Consider the following 19,678-nt stretch of genomic DNA (forward strand, 5'->3'; position numbering starts at 1 on the left):
AGAAACATTCATTGCCCCGTAAGATGCACCTAGGAGACCCAGTATGCATCCGTGCATTGTCTACAAGTCTTTGTACGTATAGATGCAGCAAGCCCGTTTCCTACTGTTTTTGTTCGAGCTGGGGACTCAACAACTGCACGTAAATAGTAATTACGAAGTACCAGTTATTACTCCGTCTTGAGTAACGACTGACTGACCGCTGAACACAACATTGTGAATACTACCTTACGCCGTTGGCCCGCCCTGCTCCACGTTGCACTACATGGAAAATTCTCCTGCATTCTCCCAGATGGCAGCCTGCACCGTTTCGATTACAGTTTTTCTACTCCTTTCAGGTAGCACTGAACGAAGCTTGGTGGTGGGAGGGAAAAAAAATGTTCATATCCACTCGAAAAGCCCCACCAGGTAGAGACGCGGGCTGGCGGGGCTCGGCGGCCTTCACATTGTCTGGCAGAAAATTTGGCGTCTTTTCACTCTTTTCAGCAAATCGCAGCGCCTCCGGGTGTCTCTTTCTGTCGTAGTAGCGTAACTAGCGTAGTAGCGTAGTAGCGCTTTCACGTCCAGCCATCCTGGAAGGGAGGGGTGAGTCGTTCTCAGCTACCTAGGTACCTGTTTGTCTAGCTATCCACCATCAACATGCATTGACTAGCCTAAAACATGCGAGCATGGCAAAGATGGTGATCGCACGAGAGCCTCTCCAGCAATTACTGTCTAGCTATGTGATATCTTTTGGCTATTAGCTGACATCTTCCTGCCGTTACCACCACATCATTACTAGTTTGCCTGCTCTATCTAGATGCCATGACTTGGCTTCTCCCTATTCTTTAAAGACCTTTCTATGCCGCCTCTCGTATGATTCATATCAACTTCCAGCTTCATCAACCACACCTTCTTGCCTGGTTAGCCATCTGTGATGCTGCCACATCACACACCCCTCTCTACCTTCTGCCGTTTGCCGCCTTGTCTTTTTGGCCCGCTTGGCGGACCCGGGAGCCTGCCTGCCACCTGCCACCTGCCAGCTTGCCTATATGCGAAATGTCCAGCAAGCCGCCTCAAGCTCACGTTTTTTCACTTGAAGCTGCAACTTGCAACTCCAAGTATCCAGATACTTGGTGGGCCGCCCACTCACAGTACCGATAGTTTGCGTCCCGAATCCCCCCCGTTGCAGGGGCGGGGTGTTGCCAAATCCCACACCCTCCGACATCCACTGACGACAACCCTCCATACACTGGCTACCTTCGTATTCCCAATGTTGAAATATGAACAACAGGATTGACAGCAGCGCCAGTGTCTTAGTCGACGCCTCTCTCCGCCCAGCTTACACTCGAGCCCGTCGCTTGCGCTCTCGTGACCCTGCTCGGTTCGCATGATGGTCAGGGTTATTGCTGACGCAGTGAGAGAGAGGCTCAAGGACATCCAAGTATCAAACTTGCAAGGATTTCACACGACCAGCATGGTTTACCTACAAAAGAACAGCTAACGAATACCAATATTACGGCCCACGAAAAGCCAGAGAGTGTCGACTCCGTTGGGGGCCAAAGTTGATGAGCCTGCTCTGGTTTAGATTCCGTCTCAGAAACAGCCCGCTGCCACGACTTTCTTGCCTCGCCTATCTCAGCATCTCCCCTGTCTTTGTGCGACAGAAATTGCCGACCAGATCCCTCAAATGCACTGCTTTGCGAAATCAACCGCTACCTTTACCTACAGTCAAGTCCCCAACACTACCAGTATGTCAACACATCCAGGTGTCAGAGTTTTTCCGTGGTCCCTAACCCAAGCACACTGTTGGGATACAACACGAACAATTATATCGACGACGGTATCATACATAGTGTCTCACCAACAAGTCAGAAATCTCAGACTGCACCACTTGCAAACCGAGGGTGGGCATGACCGTGTCTCTCCACCCACACTCATTCACAATGGTGTTTTCGGGCATCCAGCGTGAGAAGGAAATTTGTCAACTATCGGGCACTCTATGAGCGACTTTACCATTCCATGGAGCCCTACTGGTACACCACAGTGTTGCCAGAGATAGCAGAGCCAACCAGTAGACCCGTGCATCCCTCGTGATGCGCCTGCCACATCCCAAAAATATGGCACGATACAATGCCCAGCTTTCGTGGCCTAGCCTTGAACGCGATACAAAATCCACAGCAGCACGTGCTGCTACGAATAGGAGCGCGAAGGTGGTGGCGTTTAACGCAATACTGATAGTGCTGAACCTGCTGGGATATCGGTGGCCCCGTGCGCGACACGGCTGCAACGTCTGTCAGCTTTCGGCACTCCGTCACTACGAGTGATTTATGGGACACTGGCTTCTCAAGGCATGGGCTAATGCAACTCGACGCATTAACTCTTGCTGGCTGATATGGACGGCTCGGGAGTAGCGGAGCGGAGTGTACACTGTACTCGGCCAGCCAATCACCAGATCACGCACGCCAGCTGGGCCAGTATCATCAATGGTAATAAGAAAGATCTACGAGCTCTCAGCTGGTCACGGAACGATACATTTCCGCGGATATTGGGTTGTCTTTCCGCAGCCAAGTCGTTCAACGGCAAGGCATCCCGGCACAGAGATGGACGACATGCAAAGTTTCCTTGCTCCATGTATCGTGCGAATGAATTGAGAATTTGAGATATTGTCGGATTTCGTCTGATGTTCCACAAGGTGCCTTGGTGCTTTGATGAGGACATCTGGGCATCCCGCATTCGTACCCAAGACAAATTTCAGGAGCGTCTGCTGGGAGGCCACTTGCCTCGCGCCAGCAGGGCCTGCTGCCCACTGCAGCTCTCCCCCGAAGGTCTCCCGTATCCTGGCTTCTTGTTCCGATGCGAACAGGACAGGGATATTTGCGCTGCCTGCCGATGCAGTAGGGCTATAAAGATGCGGTGCAACCCGATGCATGGCCGGGTGAATTTAATGACAATAGCGGTCTACTCTGGGAGAACAATAGGCATCGATGCATCGATGGCAGCGTTTTCGCCTTGTCGGGCGATCGGCGTGACAGGTTGAATGTACGGGGAAATCTAAAACCAGAAGCTGAATCGTCATCCTTGGTCAATTGATATATCAGGGTCTGACGACCTGGTGCCTGGCGCTGCTTAATTGGCGTTCAGTGGGCCGAGAACAGCAAGCTTGTGCACGGACTTTGTCGTCTTTCAGCCAACGGTCGCGTCAAGGTTGTTCGTTTGGCTCGTTTGGCTGCAAGTGAAGCAAGTGAGAGGTATAATTAGGGGTAGGTAGCAAAGGCCTCGCCCTCGCTTGGGTTGCTTGTCACAGGTAAAACGCTCTGGGTGTGTAGTCGTGCTACACTTCGGCTATCGTCGTCAGGACCCTGCCTGGCCCTGTGTCATTCAAAGTCGGATAAATAGTCCCGGTGGCTAGACGCCATTTCCGCAGGAACCACTGTCGTTCTTTTGCTTGTTTGGGTCCATGTCGAAACGTTCAAGGTGACAGGTCACAAATTCGAGTCGATGAGCCTCCTTGCCTCGCGCGCCGTTCCAGCGTTGTCTCCACTGGCACACCGCAAACCCCAGGGCACAGGGATAGCGACGGAATATGGGATGGAGCCGCAACTAGGTTATTGCCTGCATGGCGCATGCCTTGCTTTTGGGATCAGCATTGTCGGTGCGGACAGACAGACGGTTGATAGTCTAGAACCGAGAAAGCGAGGGTGCGAGGTCTGATGAATTGATGCAGAATGAATGGCTTGGTCTCGACAGGTCCATCCTGAACAAATAGTCAACATATTTTGGGTGTAGGTCATATCGCGAGCAGATTGCACAAAAAAATAGTTTCATGACATTTCAGATGTAAACGCCATGCCTTTTGAAACGCGGCACCAAGTAGCCAAATTGGCCTATGATGGCATGTATCAAGTAATTATGTGCGGCGGGAAGCACCTTTAAAGGTCCCTACCTACCTATTAGCGACTTGTATTGCGGCGGGTCTACACGTGTAACAAATGGCAGCTGATAAACACAAGATGTGGTCGTCCCGACAGCCTACCTACATACACAGGTCATTTGTCAACGCGGCTATCGCAGGCACCGAGACAGAAATAAGCTACTCTTTTTTATGACCATCGCTGTTTAGAGTTTTCGACTAAGACAGCGAGCTAACAAATCTGTGACAGCACAGTCATTCATGCAATAGCCTGGTCCAAAAGCCGAGGCGCTAACTAGGTACTTCTCTTCAGGGAATATAACCAACGCAAGTAGACAAGATGTCTTGTAGCGAAGTAGCTTGACATATTTTTACTTGCAATAGAGCCTGCCTCAAGCAACTTTGTTTGGGAGTCGCTTCACCAATCAGATACGCGAATGACGCTAGACAGGAGGCTAGCTTTTGCTGGGAAGCAACTTGGTAATACGGATGGAGGAATCTTGGCTACCCTAAATAATAGATGCAGACTGCTTTCCATACCTATGAGGCGGTAAATGCCATGGTTACCTTACCTAGGTACCTACCTTAGTAACCACAACCTCTCTCGAGCGCAACTGCAGGCACGTCGCTTCGCTTTCATGCCACTGAAACGTGCCACTGAAGCAACGGCAGTGACGTTTCGGTGCCCCCACCCGAGCTCCCCACGAAACAACGCCAAACAGCCAAGCTTGCAGGCCAGCTTAACACGTCCAATCATCTCCACGACACGACTTGACGCGCTGGCCGCACACATCAAACCCCCTCTTTCAACTCGACTAAAAAGCCCGTTTTTTGCTGCACAACATCATTTCGAAAGAAGCCTTTGCCCGTCTGGAATTGGCCGCGGAACGGTGTAAACTCGGTTCTTCCCGCCCCTCCTGAGGGCTAGGCCGTCCTCTGCCACCCACCCCCTATGGATCAGGACAGCAGCGACGAGGAGCGGACGGCGTCGGCGCACCACCATCCCGAAAAGGAAGCCGAGGTCGATCGGCAGAAGCAGGACGCCATCCGTGCGGCGTGCCACGACGCAGACGTGTCCGCGCTGCAGCGCCTCGCCGAGGAGGAGGGCGGCTTCCTGACCGACAGTCTGCGCCAGCTCGCTTGTACGTACGGCCCCCCTCGCTACCCTTCTCTTAAAGTCATACGTTGGCTCGACTTGGCGCATGGATCACTGACAACAATACACTGTTGATTTAGGGCCGATACTACTAGGTTTGCCTGCGCCGCGCATTGATGCTGCTCAGGACGAGCCGCTGCCCAAGTCCGAGCATCATGTCGATGGTGGCAGCGACAGCTGGAAAGAGCTGCCTCGTCACCGCGACGAGGACCAGGTGCAGCTTGACGTGAACCGTTCCTTTGTCTACTACCCCCATGGTAAAATACCCGCCGCTACGAAACCGACGGCTCGACCGCTTTGTTTTGCAGGCTTGCTGACTGTTTTGCGTGCAGACCTCTCCGATTGCGACCTCGAGTGCCGCCGAAGCCAGCTCTCGGCGCTGATATCGCACGTCCTCCGCGTCCATCCCTACTTGTGCTACTTTCAGGGCTACCACGACATCTGCCAGGTGCTTCTGCTCGTCCTCGGCCCCGCGCGGGCCGCCCCGTGCGTCGCCCGCCTCTCCGTCCTCCGCATCCGCGACTTTATGCTGCCCAACCTCGGCCCCACGACGGCCCAGTTGCGGCTGCTCCCCGACATTCTCGCCGCCGCCGACCCGGCCCTCCGCGCGCACGTCGCCACCGTCGAGCCGTTCTACGCCCTCGCCGGCACTCTCACTATGTACGCTCACAATATTGAAGCCTACCGCGACATTGCCCGCCTCTTTGACGCGCTACTCGCCCGCGAGCCCGTCTTTAGCCTTTACGTCTTTGCTCAAATCGTCATCGACCGCCGCGACGAGATCCTCGCCATCGACGAGCCCGACCTGCTGCAGGTCGTCCTCGCGCGCGTGCCCTCGGCCGGCATGGACATTGACCGGCTCGTCGCCCGCGCCGCCGAGCTCTTCCGACGCTACCCGCCCGAGACTTTGCCTGCCTGGCGCCGCATATCCCGCGCTAGCGCCCTCAAGACGGCCCGTGATGCGACGCACGCCGCCAAGCAGACACTCGTCGAGGGCGCCGCCTTGTTCGATAAGCAGGCCAAGGAGCTGCGGTGGCTGGACCTTCGCAACTCGGCCCTCTCCGTCGCGTGGGCGTACCGCCGTCCGGCCAAGGCGCTGGGTATGGCCATGGCCGTCGGTCTCGTCGCTTTCTACATGCGTCGCAATCCCGCTCTGTTGACCACGGTCATGTCTTTGTTCTCTAAATGATTATAAGACGCGAGACTGTGAACGTCAAAACGACTATTGTTCAACTGTTTGTGGCAGGTGCTCGCTACTCTTCTCTCGAAATAGAAATGCAGCCACCAGTAAATTAAAGAACCAGGCATGTAGTATATATCAAAATGTATTATTCGGAGAGCAAAAGAAGCTCGAGACCTCAAACCTGTCCTCCTATGGTAAACAAACTGAATGGCCCCAAAGTACCTCTCCATTCAACAAACGCCTTGGCCGCGATACTCGCAAAACCATTTTTCATGTACGCTCAAAAAAGTTGTAAAAAAATGTATAAAAATGGGCAGATGAGATAATCGCTAAATAATTCTGCAACATGGAACCTTGATGCCCAGTGTCATCCTTTCTCCCCCCTCTTTCCACCTCTTTCAAGAATTTTCCCCCCATTGATGCTTTTTTACTAATCCTCATCTTGGTAAGCCGTCTTGAGTTCTTCAAAGTGCTGTTGATGCTCATCCGCCAGCTTGCCCGTCGTGTCGCTAATAATGGTCAGGATGAGCGAGTAATTATTGTACATGAAGCGCGCCGTCTTGCGCTTATCGCTTCCGAATGAGTGGCCAAAGCGCGTCAAAAACGCCTCGACATCGGTGCGCAGACGTTGCAGGCTAGTAGCTACGGGCTCGTCATCGCCCGCGTCGGCGCTCAGGGACAAGAAGCCGTGCAGCAGCTGTCCGAAGCGCTGCGTGACTTGATGCGGTGCCGCCGAAACCTTGGCCTGTTCTGCCGCCGACTTGCTCGCCTTGGCCGGCGTCGAACTGGTCAGTTGCCGAACCGATTCGCAGTGGCGATCGATAATGACTTGCAGCCGCGGCCACAGTAGCATGTTGGTGGCATTTACGTAGCCGTCCACGGCTGGTACTCGTCGACGCTGCAGCTCAAAGGCAAATTGCTGGTTCAGTCGGATGCACATCATCACGCCCAGTGCGTCATAGGTTTCGGAAACGAGAGTCTTGGAAAGCGTTTGGCCGTGTTCAAAAGTAGGCTCGAAAATATAATTGAAATTCTTCGAGATTTGGGAGAACGACAATGATGGTGAAAAGTATGTCGCAAGGAATGTATACTCGGCCGCCGCATTGTCAATCAGGGCGAGATTGAAACTGCGAAAGGGTACTTCCAAGTAGTGCGTAGCTTTGTCTTCCTCGGCGAGGAACGCCGAGAGTGCCGGTTGCTCGCTCGCTTTGATCATGTCGATACGGCGTCCAATATTGAAAGCGTCATGCGGCGGTCCAGTCACTCGTGCAGACAAGACGCTGGCCATGCGCGTTGTTTCTTCATGGTTCAACGTATCGTTCTTGTCAAGAACATGGAGCTTTATTTTCCCCAGTGCTTTTTCATATCGCGTAAATTGAGTAAGATAGTACCAGCGCATGGTATTCATGTATGCTAGTGCAATCTCCTCGGCAAGCTGGGAGTGATGCTTGTGCAGAAACGTATAAAGTTCCTTGAATTTGAGGAAATTATGCTGTTGAATGATCTGAGCGTTGATGTTGGGCGACCGCAATGCCTTGATTTGGGCAACGATGAAATCTCGAATCCGCTCAACAGCCTGTAATTCTATCAGTACATTGCTCTTGCCGGGTCACAGCGAGCGTACCTTTTGCACCAGCTTCTCCAGCAGCGGGGCTAGGTCCGAAGTTGCCTTGCTTTGCCGGGTTTCATTGGTCTTCTTTTTATGGGCAATCGCTCGTCGATCAAGTTCTGTGAGCAGCTTGGGCCATGTCTCGTCGATATGGCCGGTGGTGATTTTGGTAATGATTTCGGGCGATACGCTGAGCTCTTCGACCAAGGGACTGAGAGCCTTTTCTACCTCTTTGCGGTTCTCAAGCCTCTTATTCAGGGCTGCCGAGCGGGCTTGCAATGATTCGATGTCTGCAGCCACCGAGGCCAAGTCGTTGCGGAAGCTTGTGAGGTTCGTCTCGACGGAGCTCAGTATATCGTCACAAGCAGTGATTGAACGGTGTAGGTCTTCAAACTTGGTCTGGTCGCCTTCGTCTGCACACATGTCAGCCCCAGTCACTGGTAAGGGATAGCTTGATACATACAATCGGAGGGCCTCCGGGGATTGGATGTTGGAGGTGGCGCATTTGTGTCATCTTGCGACGCTGCAAGCTCTTTTATAGACAAACCACCAAAATCGAATTCAAGGTCGAAGTCGGAGTCGAGAATGTCCGAGTCAGCAGCCGGCGTTGAGCTCGATATCTTTCCAAGAAGCTTCTCCAAGGTTTCTATGGAGTCTGTGGGATACGCGACGGGTGCCGAGGTTTGCTTCAAGCCTGTTCCGTTGGGTCGGCGCGACGAGGTCAGCAGCGAGGCGGAGGACTCGGAAGACACGAGCGACAGCGAGGAGCCCCTAGGCGATGGGCCTTGGCGCTGTGAGGTTACGTAGGGACTGAGGTTGCTAGAGGTCCGTCGCGGGAGTGGTGAAAAGGATCGCGAGATTGATTGCGGCGTGGATGAGCCAGAGCCGCTGGCCTGGCCAGCAAGCCGGTCAAGCCACATTGCGCTTTAGAAGGAGATGGGCCGTCGCGAGGATATCATGAAGGCTGCGCTAGAAGGGGTCAAGGTAGATGGTGTCGCTGTTATTGGTGCAGTAAATGTAATCGTGTTAACGGGTGATTCGGAGGGCTATTTTCGACAAATAGAGCAGATGTGGCAGTTGGGCACGAGACAACGTTTGTATGTCGGTGATGATATGGCGTACATGTAGGTATGGAGCTGCGCAACAGTTATGGAGTACGTAGAACTAACTACCTATTCAACGAGAGCGCATCTTGCCGAGCTTGAAGCAAGGCGGAGAGGAGCCTTGCCTAAAAGAGGACGAGAGAAAAGCCCCCGCAGCGACAGCAGTTGGCAGTCTGGCAGGCAGAAAGACAGGCGAAAAAGACAGTGGTTACAGGGCATACTGGTGCCGAGTGGCAGTGGGCCAACGGCCTTTTGTGTGCCAAAAGTCGCTGTAACAATGGCAGGCAAAAGTTGCTGTAGCGAGCAGGTACCTACCTAGGTTGCTAGGTAAGGTAGCCATTGGAGCCAGGCCACATTTCTACAGGCAAGCACCATGCCCACGCTATTAGTCGCTGCACGCTCTTTGACTATGCGGCTAATAAAGTAAATATTGCCAGTAAATAAGGTAAGGTGGCCATCTCCTACAGTGGTTGCGCTACACTGAGTGGTGGCTCTACTTACAGTGAGTGGCTGTATTGAATTTGCTAGGGCCAACCTGCGGGGCATCCCTCTCTAGCAACCACTCATTGCCCAATCACACGGCTAAAAATTGCAAACCCAGCTCACACCTTTTTTTGTCGCGCCACCAAACTTTGCACCCGGCCTCTTCCCACCTGCTAACTAATTGTACCCTGACTCTTTTTTTCCTCCACCTAGCTCCTCCACCTCTTCTCCTTCTGGTGCACAACAACTTTCTTTCCCATCAATTTTTCGCTTCTTCCCTCTTCACGCCCTCTTCTCGCGCAATCAATCATCATGTCTGCTGAGGAGGTAAGATGCTGCTCCCTGCCCACCCCATGAGCTCCAACTCTTGCGCCGTGTCGCAACCACTCCAGACCATCACCCCGCACCTCGCCTCGTGCCCCTCGCCTGGCGCCCTCAACACCAATTCCATCCGCCTCAATCCCACCCTCGTCGCTCTCCGCGCCTTGCCTCGTCTCTCCTTTATCGTTCTCTTGGCTAACTCATCTCCTCTTCCAGCACGATGTTACCTTCGAGTCCGCCGATGCCGGCGCGTCTCTTACCTTCCCTATGCAGTGCTCTGCTCTGCGTAAGAACGGTTTCGTCGTGATCAAGGGCCGCCCTTGCAAGATTATCGACATGTCCACCTCCAAGACCGGCAAGCACGGCCACGCCAAGGTCCATCTTGTCGCCACCGATATCTTCACTGGCAAGAAGTACGAAGATCTCTCTCCCTCTACCCACAACATGGATGTTCCCAACGTCAGCCGTCGTGAGTACCAGCTCGTAAGTCGCCTCGGTTCCTCGCTTTTTCCCTTCGCACCCTCCCCACTTAAACTTTACTGACCCAGTCATTAGCTTGATATCTCCGACGACGGCTTCCTTTCCCTCATGAACGACGACGGTGACACCAAGGATGATGTCCGCATGCCGTCCGACGGTGAGATCGCCGACAAGATCAAGAAGCTTTTCCAGGAGGAGGAGAAGGATACCAGTAAGTTCATGACCGGTCCACAATCATGTCTCGATTTCTCATCTAACTGTTCATTTTCAGACGTCATCATTCTCACCTCCATGGGTGAGCAGGCTTGCGTTGAAGCCAAGGAGGCTCCTAAGGGCAGTGCGTAAGCGCTTCGCTTCGGTTCTGACGCACAGCTGCCGGCTGCTCGAGGGTCGTTCAACTCCCTCTACATTGACGAGGACTGTTTTATGAATAGCGTTGTTAGTTGCTGTTTGCCCGACAGCCGCTCCGGGCGCTGTGCCGGGCTTGTTGCGTTCAAAAGCTTTCCGTAGTCGGGATATGATTAACGCTGTTATGTTTTAAATTTCGGCATCTACAAACGTTAGACTGAGATTTGAAATCCTGCTTCTCATACCGCCATGACCATGACTTCTTGAAGATTAATCATACAAGGAAAGTGTCACCAAAAAAATATACTGGCCTTGAATGCTGAATTTGACTGTGCCTTTTGCAACGTGAAGATGCGCCTTTTGTCACTACTAAAAATTGCTCTTCTAGAATCTATCTACGGATTCAGCACAAGAATGGTTAATCTGTTGACGTCCGTTTGTCTCAGACTTCAAGCACGGTTTGCGCTCTTCTCATGCGAGTTTGCGACGGCCGCCCTGCCAGAATGGCGAGGTCCCGCTGAACGCAAACTCCTGCACGCCAACGGCCGGCGGGCCGAACCTCTCGCTCACAACCTCATCCACCTAGCAGCAAACATTGCTTGGTTCTACACAGAATCCCAGCAGCCATATACTATGACCTTCGGAACCAGGATTTTAGAAAGGGAATTCCTCCAGCCATTTTGGCTTGACGTCCGCTCTAGCTGCCATGCGCCACTGTTATTGTAGCGTCTCATCAACCCCCCACATGCTGCCATTCGCATGATCATTATGAACGACGCTCGAGATTTGCGGCGTATGCCGCGAGGCGAACGATGTCCGGAGTGTGGAAGTCAGAAATACTATCTCCAGGATGGCATGCGGTACTGCGCCCGGGGCCATCAGGTTGAGGTATGAATCCTAGCCTGCATCTCACTGTTCTGCATCATCTAATCTTGTGAGTGCATCAGGGATATGTCCAATTTGATGTTGGTGATGCAGTCGACGCTGGCATGATCGGCACAGTTTTCAAAAAGCAAAAAGCTGTCAAGGAAAAGGAAAAGCGACAGCTCACAGGCGAGGCTGGTAAACTGCTGTACCTTGAAGCGCTCCAGCTACTACTGCGCATGCAGGTTCTATGGCTCATACAGGAAAGAGGACACAGAGAGGAGCTAGAGACTGTCGTCCGAGACTTGTGGGATTTGCGCATCCGCGGCGCGACGGCGTTGGGGCAGGGCACTGCTCCAGACGCGAATGCAGAAGACGTCCTGCAAGTCTTTAGCTCGCAACCGTCCATTATTGAGCCCACGAAGCTTTGGACTTCTAAATCCAAAGCGCAAGACTGGGGCACTGATCGCGGACTTGGCTGGCCTATGCCAAGTTTGAGCGACACTCTGGCGCTGTGTTACTTGGGATGCTATCTTCTGAGAATACCAACACGCCTCGGCGAGCTCATCAAGTGGGCAAATGACCGCCATCTCCCATATCGAAATGCCGTAGGTTTAACGCACTCTGTCGATCTCTGACCATGGCAAAGACTAACAACCTTCAGTTTCAGCAACTGCCCACCGAGATGCAAGAACGAATGCCATCCAACTACATCAAATTATTGAAATTGCCAATGCGGTCGGCTTTAGAGGGTGCTCAGGCATATTCAGCAGTAATGGACTTGGCTTGCTCATATCATCTCAACTACAACATGTTATTCCCGGATCTCAATTACATGCCAATTTTGGTCCAATATGCCAAGCTGCTAGCATTACCAGGTTTGTCATGCAGTCGTTTGGCCCCGTATTCTGCTAAAACATGCTAGTGGAATGTATTGTTGCTGTCCGGAGAATATGCAACGCCCTTGGCTACCGATTCCACTTGCCAGTACAAAGTACACGAGTCTATCCTCTTCACAATCCAGAGGTTCGGCTCATTGCCTTACTCATCGTTGCTACGAAACTATGTTTTCCTTTTCATGGCGGTAGTCCATTGACCGTGTCCGATGATGGCCTGATTCTGCCATCATTCGATTGGAACAGCTGGGAATCTGCCAGAGGCCAACCAGAGCCGGACAAAGCACGCACATTCAATGGCGTGACGCCCAGTGACGTCGCCAACATGACAGACGACGATCTCGATGCCTACTATCGTCACATTGCAAGTTTTCTTGAAACGAAGAGTAAGTAAATCCCATTGGAGGTGAGAACAGGCCGCTTACTGTCTACATAGATACGAATCCAGTTACGGCTTTCTTCCCGGTCGAGCCGGAACCTGTGCCTGATCCGGTACGCGCAGACCCGACACCTGAAGAAGTGGATGATATGGCGCGCACAGTGCTGCAAAGTGCTGTGGGAATGCCAAACACAGAGGTGCCTAATCAGTATGCCTACGAAGCATATCGACAGGTTGACGACCTCTCGCCAATGGCTAAATGCTTCTACAGTGCTATTAGTGAGTACCAAGATTTTCAAGCTATTTATCTAATGAAAATTGATACTGATAGTCGGTGTACAGGCTCAGCTGCAGAAGTTACACTTGACACCACGGTGCGCGCCGTGTACATGCTTGAGCAAGCTATTGTAGCGTGGCAAAAGGCCGAGGGTAATAAGTGAAGTGCTCTTTGTGAGTCCAATGTACATTTAAATCGAGATACCCTCTGCTTTCAAAAAAATAGAGTTGAACATTTATGTAAACACGACGAGCAATATAAAGCTCCTCATTTGCTTGCATGGGGTGATCTTAAACTCAAACTCATCGCGCAGAGCTGGAGTTCGTCAAAACTGATAGGTGGGGCAGAGGTGAGGGCGAAAATGTGGAAATCACACATTCACCAGTTCGGTAAAAGACAATATTGTCACGTGCGGTCTGGGCTAACCTAGGGTTTCCATCCATTTGCGCCTTTGCGCCCCACCAAATACACGCGCATTCTGAGCCTCCGAAACCTCACATCGTCAGCGTCACAGAAAATCAGTCAAGAGTAAGTAAATTGCGGCGCTTGGAGATGGGAGGATGTAATTGCGATGCTAACAGCCTGATAGTGCAGATGTAAGCTTTTTTCCCCGATCCTCGCCGCCCAGCGCCCGTCGAACCGAGTGCACCGAGTCGCAATCCCGAACCGATCGCTTTGGAGGATCGAAGTACTGACAAGAGTCCCAATGACAGCTTCGTGAAGACCCTGACGGGCAAGACCATCACCCTCGAGGTCGAGTCCTCGGATACCATTGACAATGTCAAGTCCAAGATCCAGGACAAGGAGGGCATCCCCCCTGACCAGCAACGTCTGATCTTTGCTGGCAAGCAGCTTGAGGATGGCCGCACTCTGTCCGACTACAACATCCAGAAGGTTCGTTGATTTTTCCCCCGCCGACGACGACGCCTCCACCATAGCGTTTACCGATTCGAATACCGAGGTTATCGATGGAAATGTTTGCAAGGCGCAACGTCATGGAGTGGATAAAATGGCTGTGACGGTTTTGGCTGACTGAGTGTGTTCAACAGGAGTCTACCCTCCACCTGGTCCTCCGCCTTCGTGGTGGTATCATTGAGCCGTCTCTGAAGGCTCTCGCTTCCAAGTTCAACTGCGAGAAGATGATCTGCCGCAAGTGCTACGTACGTCGACAAACGAGCCCAATCTACCTTTTTCGTTCTACAGAACCGACTAACCAATGACATTTTTACAGGCTCGTCTCCCTCCCCGTGCCACCAACTGCCGCAAGCGCAAGTGCGGTCACACCAACCAGCTCCGCCCCAAGAAGAAGCTCAAATAAACGATGCGCGTTTGTGGCGATCCATTGTGCGTGGATGGTGGGCGTATGGGTGGTTTCTGGCATTCTGACGAATTTGGCGAGGATAAGAGATGCTTCCCGGGTTCGCGAAAATTGAACAAATTTTTCCTTGATGTTTCTACGGTAGCATCCTTTGCTCAGGCAATGCATTCTAGACGATGCCAATGAACTAAAGAACAAAATACATGTCAAAAAAAGTCAATGATCGGGAGTGCACGTGAAAGGTGTTGATAATCGCCATGTGAAGGATATGTCCATTCTTCTGAGCCAAGTTGGGGAAATGACCTAGTTAAATTCAACGTAAATTCCGGCTGCTCAATTAATCAAGGCAAAATGCGCTTCGGCTCGTCCTTGCGATCGACTTTGATTGGTGGTGCCATGCATCGGCTAATTGTCGGACCCGTTTGGTGACGCCAGCTCTTTACTCTAGCGTACGACGACAGCTGTCCCTAGCTCGCTCTCCCACTGCAGACCTACAAGCCCAGCCGCCACGACGTTTACGTTGCGTTAATCCAGGAATCGATCCCGCGCGGTCTCCAAATACCAACTAGACGAAAAACACTGTGGAGCTTTGAGTCGCGATCGTTTCCATTGCGATTCTGGAAAATGTCGGGCTCTGGGTATGACGCCGTGGTCGACGTGGACGACGAGGTACGTGTTGCGATATACGCAGGGGTCAATGAACTTGCTCATACAAACCCGCGAGAGCATCTCTGTTGACTGCCGACTCCTCTCTACCTGCTGCTTTCCCAAGCACGGCAGAAATGCTAACCGCACCCAACAGGGCGATCTCGGGCACACGGACCTTCAGGAAGACGGCCTCGAATTCCACAACTCAACGTTCCAAGAGAACACGCGCGGCGGCAGCAGCCGCAAGGGCGCCTCTTCGGGCCTGCCGCCCCCCGTGACGGCCTCTTCGTCGTCGTCGTCGCCGAAGCGCTTTCTGTGGTCGACTTCGTTTTACGCGCAATTCTTTGACGTGGACACGTCGGCGGTGCTGTCGCGCTGCTGGGCGGCGCTGTTTCCGCGCGCCAACTTTCTCGACGTCCTCGACGGCAACCCCGATCTCTACGGGCCGTTTTGGATCGCCACGACGGTGGTGCTGATTCTGTTCCTCGGCGGCAGCATCAGCCAGTGGCTGGCGACGCGGGGCACGACGCCTTTTGCGTACGACTTTCGCCTCCTCAGCGGTACGTGCCCGTCTTACTTCCAAACACGCATGGAACCATGACTCTCTAACTCTGAAATTCAACATCATAGGCGCTGCTGGCTTGGTCTATGGATACACGCTTGTCATTCCCGTCGTGCTCTTCCTCGCGCTCCGCTACTTTGGCAGCGAGTCGGCCAACCTGCTCGAGTGCTGGGCCCTGTACGGCTACTCGAACCTCATCTGGATCCCCGTCGCCTGCATCAGCTGGTCGCCCATATCCATTCTCAACTGGACATTTGTCGCCGTCGGCTTCGGCGTCTCGGTCGGCTTCCTGCTGCGCAACCTCTACCCGGTGCTCAGCGCCACGGACCGCCAGACGAGCAAGATGCTGCTCATCATCGTCGTCGCCCTGCACTTTGGCCTCTCGTTGGCCATTAAGATTCTATTCTTTGCGCACGGCAGTCCTGTGGCCAAGAAGCCTGCAGAGGGCGGTGGTGAGGATGCTGGTGGTGCCGAGAAGCTTTTTCTCTTTTAAAGCGGAAAGCGAGTACTTGCTGTACATTAAATGAACTCTCCGAAGCATGCGAGCTTATACGTTTGGTAGTTTCTCAGTTGAATGCACTTTTGAAATGAACCATGAACCAGTGTATAATACACGCCTTGTATATTACTTCATGGGCAACATGCTTTCGTCGTTTATGCGAGGGGGTTGTTCTATATAACGTACATTCTTCCAGTTCAAATCTACAAAACACTTCGTTTTTCCGCGCCAATTCGCACCATTACTTGCCCCCATTCACCTTTTCCACCGGCCCCTGGTTCTCCGCCCAGTCCAGCCACGAGCCCCTGTACTCGCCGACGCTCGTCCACCCCGCGTGCAGCGCCAAGCCGGCCGCCGTCCTGGCGCGCACGCCCGCCTTGCAGTAGAACACGAGCGTCTTGTCCTTGCCCGGCCGCTCGTACCCGTACATTTCCTCGAATTCTTGCTCGGGCACGTGCAGGCTCTGCACGGCCGTCGTGACGGGTATGTTGATGGCGCCGGGGATCTTGCCCGTTTCGCGGAGCTCGGCGGGTTCGCGGACATCTGGGGGTTTTCCGTTCAGTTTAATTGGAGGAGTTTTAAAAGAAGAACAAAAAAAAATTGAAAGGAAACTGGAAGAAGAAGAAGAAAACTTACCGACAAAGACTACATTTTTATCCTCGTTGGTGTCCAACTGCTTCTGGATATCGGCAAAGGTCCAGATCTTAGTCGGCGACGCTGCATCCACCGAGTACCGCCTCGCCCCGGCCGCAGCAGCAGCAGCAGCAGCAGACTTTAGCAGCAGCGGCGCCGCACCACGACAAGATGCATTCGACGAGGCAAAGATGCGAGCATGGACTGCAGGAGCAGCAGTCATGAGCGCGCGGGACGTAGACGGGATCGCATAGACGCAGCTGGCGACCGCAGCAGCGGGACGACGAGCGGCAGTCGCTGCGCGGACGGCCGAGGTGACGGCTGTTTTGCTCGCCATGGTTGTTGATTGGTTGTATATGGTGGTGTGTGCGAGAGGAATTGGTATCGACGCCTCGGTCGTCGTGGTTGGGTACAATTATTGGCGTTGAGAAGATGTCTTGCGCTGATGTTGGTAGGTGGTTGTTGCGAGATGCAAGTGAGGGTCCAGAGCTGGGGGAGCTTGAGATGGAGCTGGTCAGCCAGACCCGGTATTATGATGCCCGCCACCACGGCCGGCACCGGCTGCCATTACAACGGCAGACCCTCGGAATCCATGCATAGCTTGCATCATTACCTTGCCTCTATCTAGTGGTAGGAAAATTGAAGATTTCGTGCGACAGTCGGATCGATGTTTGAACTTGATATCTCGGCCTCGGCCAGAATAATTGAATTTGATTATGTACAATATTTAAGTCATTACACCGGTATAAGGTTGCCCGGCGGTTCTATTAGCAGTCAGTCCGCATTCCTCATGCGACCATTTCTCTTTCCAAAACCAAAACCTTTCGGCATCATGAATCCCTCCCAATTTCATATGCATTACCAGAGACATGCCAGTCGGGCAGGCAATGGTCCATCATGCCAGGTTCCGTGCCCAAGATAGATACAACGAAAAAAACACACAAACGCCAATCCCAATTTAAATACGCCTTTACTGTCTCTTTTCGAAAGTGAGAGGGCAGTCGTCCTGGGATCGAGGTTAGTACATGAGGCTTACACGAGAAGAACGCTGACAGCATACCTTGGGGAAGATTGTGGCAAACACTTTAATTTCCTCGGAGAGTGGTGTGGGGTGATGAGCCCAATTGAGCTGCACAGAGGCCTTTCCGACCATGAGGGCAAGGTTGAGCTGGGCGTACACTTGGCCGAGGCAGTAGTGAGGACCAGTACCGAAAACAAGGTAGTTCTTGGCGCCCTTTTCCTCAGCATCGCCAATGTAATAACGGTCAGGATCGAACTGGTCGGGGTTCTCGTACACATCGGGATCGTGCAGGGCGAGGTATGTGGTGGGAATCAGCATAGAACCCTTGGGGACAGTGTAGCTGTCGGTGATGGGGAATGCCTTCTTGACGAGGTAGGGAACCATGAGCACAGGAGGGCGGTAGCGAAGGAGCTCACGAACAACAGCGCGGGTGTAGGTGAGAGACTCGAGCTGGTCCATGGTGAGTTCGGCATTGATGTCACCGTTGCGGACCTTGAGGTTTTCTTCGCGAATTCGGTCGAGGACGTCGGGACGCTGGGCAGTGGTCTGGAACAGCCAGGTGGCGGCACTGCTGGTGGCATCCTGCGAGGCAAAGAGAAAGGTGAAGATGGTCTGAGAAATCTCATAGTCGCCAAACATGCGGAGAAGAGGAGAGGGCTTCTCGCCCGCATCCTCGCCCTTTTCCTTAGCCTCGCGCCAACGGTCCGCCTTGATCATCTGAATAATCCAGGCATCCATGATGCAAGTAACATCACCACCAGCGGCCATGCGGACCTTGCTCTTGGCAGCGCACTTGGCGAACTCAGCGAGCACCATGTCGGCAGCCTTCTTGCCGTACCAAGTCTTGGTGTAGGGGATGATAATGGGGAAGTTGACGAGCTCGAGGGCGGCAGTGATGAGATAGTAGTCGTCGGCAATCTTCTTGACAGCCTCATCGCTAATATAGTGGCCGACAAAAGTGCGGCAAGAGACAGCGCACATAAGCTCGCGGAACTCGGGCATGAAGGGGATAGGCTTGCCGCCGGCTTTCTTGGTGACATTGACGAAGCGCTCAAAGTATGTCTTGTAGACCTCCTCCTGGCCAGGCAGGTAGAGCTCGAGGGCCTTGCGGGTGAAGAGACCGTTGAGACCCTTGCGGAAGTCGACGTGAGCCTTACCGTCGAGGAAGACCCAGTTGTCATGTCCGAGAAGCTTGTGGGCGACATCGACAACACAAGGCTTGACATAGGCAGGAGAGTTGAGAACCTTGCGGGCAAGATCTCTGGTGGAGGCAATGACGACGAACCTGGGGAGCAGCGCGTCAGATTATTTGTCTATAGTGAGGGACATGAGGCGAACATACTTGTGGAAGACGGACACGCAGCTGAGGGGACCGCTGAGCCACTTGGCATGGTACTCCTCAAACTTGGGATCCATGGAGTCGAGAAACGGGCCGATAAAGGGCGTCTTGAACAGAGGGCCGGCGATGCTGCCTTTGTTGAGAAAGTAGGAGACTATCGAGGCACGTTAGGGCGAGTGGGGTCATATGGTGTTGAGGCGTCGCAAAGGCACATACTCTGATCGTAGACGACGCACATGGCGAAGAGCGTCAGGAGCAGAGCCCAGGGACTGGCAGAGGTAATTGTGTCAATGACATAGTCAATCTGAGGAGGAAGGCCAGCAGCCGTCAACTTGGAAGTAGCAAGCATCGAGCTAAAGGCGGACGATGAGTTGACCGCGGCAGCCATGGCGTCGACGAGGTAGCCAACGGAGCCGACAAATGTATGTTTTTTTTTCTCTTTGGAACAACGACAAAGACAGACAAGAGCAAATGAAGTCAAACAGTTCGAATCCGCAAATCTAGGCGACGGACGAGGGTCGGGGGTCGGATGTCGAGGGAGGCTTGAATTAAGAAGAGAGGAGAGGAAAGGGAAGGAGCGAAGCGAGCCAAACAAGGTAGGGGTGGTGACAATTGGGTGTTTTTTGTTTTGCGAGCTCCAACCAGAGAAGAATTGGGGGACCCGGCGCTC

General features: G+C 53.1%; 6 protein-coding genes across 6 annotated transcripts; 3 read left to right on the forward strand and 3 right to left on the reverse strand.

Annotated features, from left to right (window-relative positions):
- Positions 1-4,841: 4,841 nt before the first annotated feature.
- Positions 4,842-6,234, forward strand: BBA_06850 (GTPase-activating protein gyp10; the record flags this gene model as incomplete). The annotated part of the gene is made up of 3 exons (XM_008601947.1): positions 4,842-5,031; positions 5,126-5,302; positions 5,378-6,234. The coding sequence occupies 3 exons, from the start codon at positions 4,842-4,844 to the stop codon at positions 6,232-6,234; spliced, it is 1,224 nt and encodes a 407-aa protein (XP_008600169.1).
- A 424-nt stretch (positions 6,235-6,658) lies between these two features.
- Positions 6,659-8,757, reverse strand: BBA_06851 (Vps52/Sac2 family protein; the record flags this gene model as incomplete). The annotated part of the gene is made up of 3 exons (XM_008601948.1): positions 6,659-7,804; positions 7,853-8,250; positions 8,301-8,757. 3 exons carry the CDS (start codon positions 8,755-8,757, stop codon positions 6,659-6,661), a joined length of 2,001 nt encoding a protein of 666 aa, XP_008600170.1.
- A 978-nt stretch (positions 8,758-9,735) lies between these two features.
- Positions 9,736-14,306, forward strand: BBA_06852 (eukaryotic translation initiation factor 5A; the record flags this gene model as incomplete). The annotated part of the gene is made up of 14 exons (XM_008601949.1): positions 9,736-9,750; positions 9,961-10,227; positions 10,300-10,435; positions 10,496-10,561; positions 10,961-11,262; positions 11,422-11,460; positions 11,520-12,044; positions 12,101-12,314; positions 12,362-12,718; positions 12,769-12,990; positions 13,054-13,140; positions 13,617-13,882; positions 14,038-14,148; positions 14,220-14,306. 14 exons carry the CDS (start codon positions 9,736-9,738, stop codon positions 14,304-14,306), a joined length of 2,694 nt encoding a protein of 897 aa, XP_008600171.1.
- A 624-nt stretch (positions 14,307-14,930) lies between these two features.
- BBA_06853 (Yip1 domain-containing protein) lies at positions 14,931-16,009 on the forward strand (the record flags this gene model as incomplete). Its single annotated transcript, XM_008601950.1, has 3 exons — positions 14,931-14,975; positions 15,109-15,514; positions 15,585-16,009. 3 exons carry the CDS (start codon positions 14,931-14,933, stop codon positions 16,007-16,009), a joined length of 876 nt encoding a protein of 291 aa, XP_008600172.1.
- Positions 16,010-16,256: 247 nt separating this feature from the next.
- On the reverse strand, positions 16,257-16,985 carry BBA_06854 (rhodanese-like domain-containing protein; the record flags this gene model as incomplete). The annotated part of the gene is made up of 2 exons (XM_008601951.1): positions 16,257-16,558; positions 16,652-16,985. 2 exons carry the CDS (start codon positions 16,983-16,985, stop codon positions 16,257-16,259), a joined length of 636 nt encoding a protein of 211 aa, XP_008600173.1.
- Positions 16,986-17,618: 633 nt separating this feature from the next.
- Positions 17,619-19,396, reverse strand: BBA_06855 (Cytochrome P450 CYP61A1; the record flags this gene model as incomplete). The annotated part of the gene is made up of 4 exons (XM_008601952.1): positions 17,619-17,654; positions 17,709-18,954; positions 19,012-19,162; positions 19,225-19,396. 4 exons carry the CDS (start codon positions 19,394-19,396, stop codon positions 17,619-17,621), a joined length of 1,605 nt encoding a protein of 534 aa, XP_008600174.1.
- Between the last annotated feature and the right edge of the window lie 282 nt (positions 19,397-19,678).

The sequence above is a fragment of the Beauveria bassiana genome (genome assembly GCF_000280675.1).
Source record: "Beauveria bassiana ARSEF 2860 unplaced genomic scaffold BBA_S00021, whole genome shotgun sequence".
In the NCBI taxonomy this organism is placed as follows: domain Eukaryota; kingdom Fungi; phylum Ascomycota; class Sordariomycetes; order Hypocreales; family Cordycipitaceae; genus Beauveria; species Beauveria bassiana.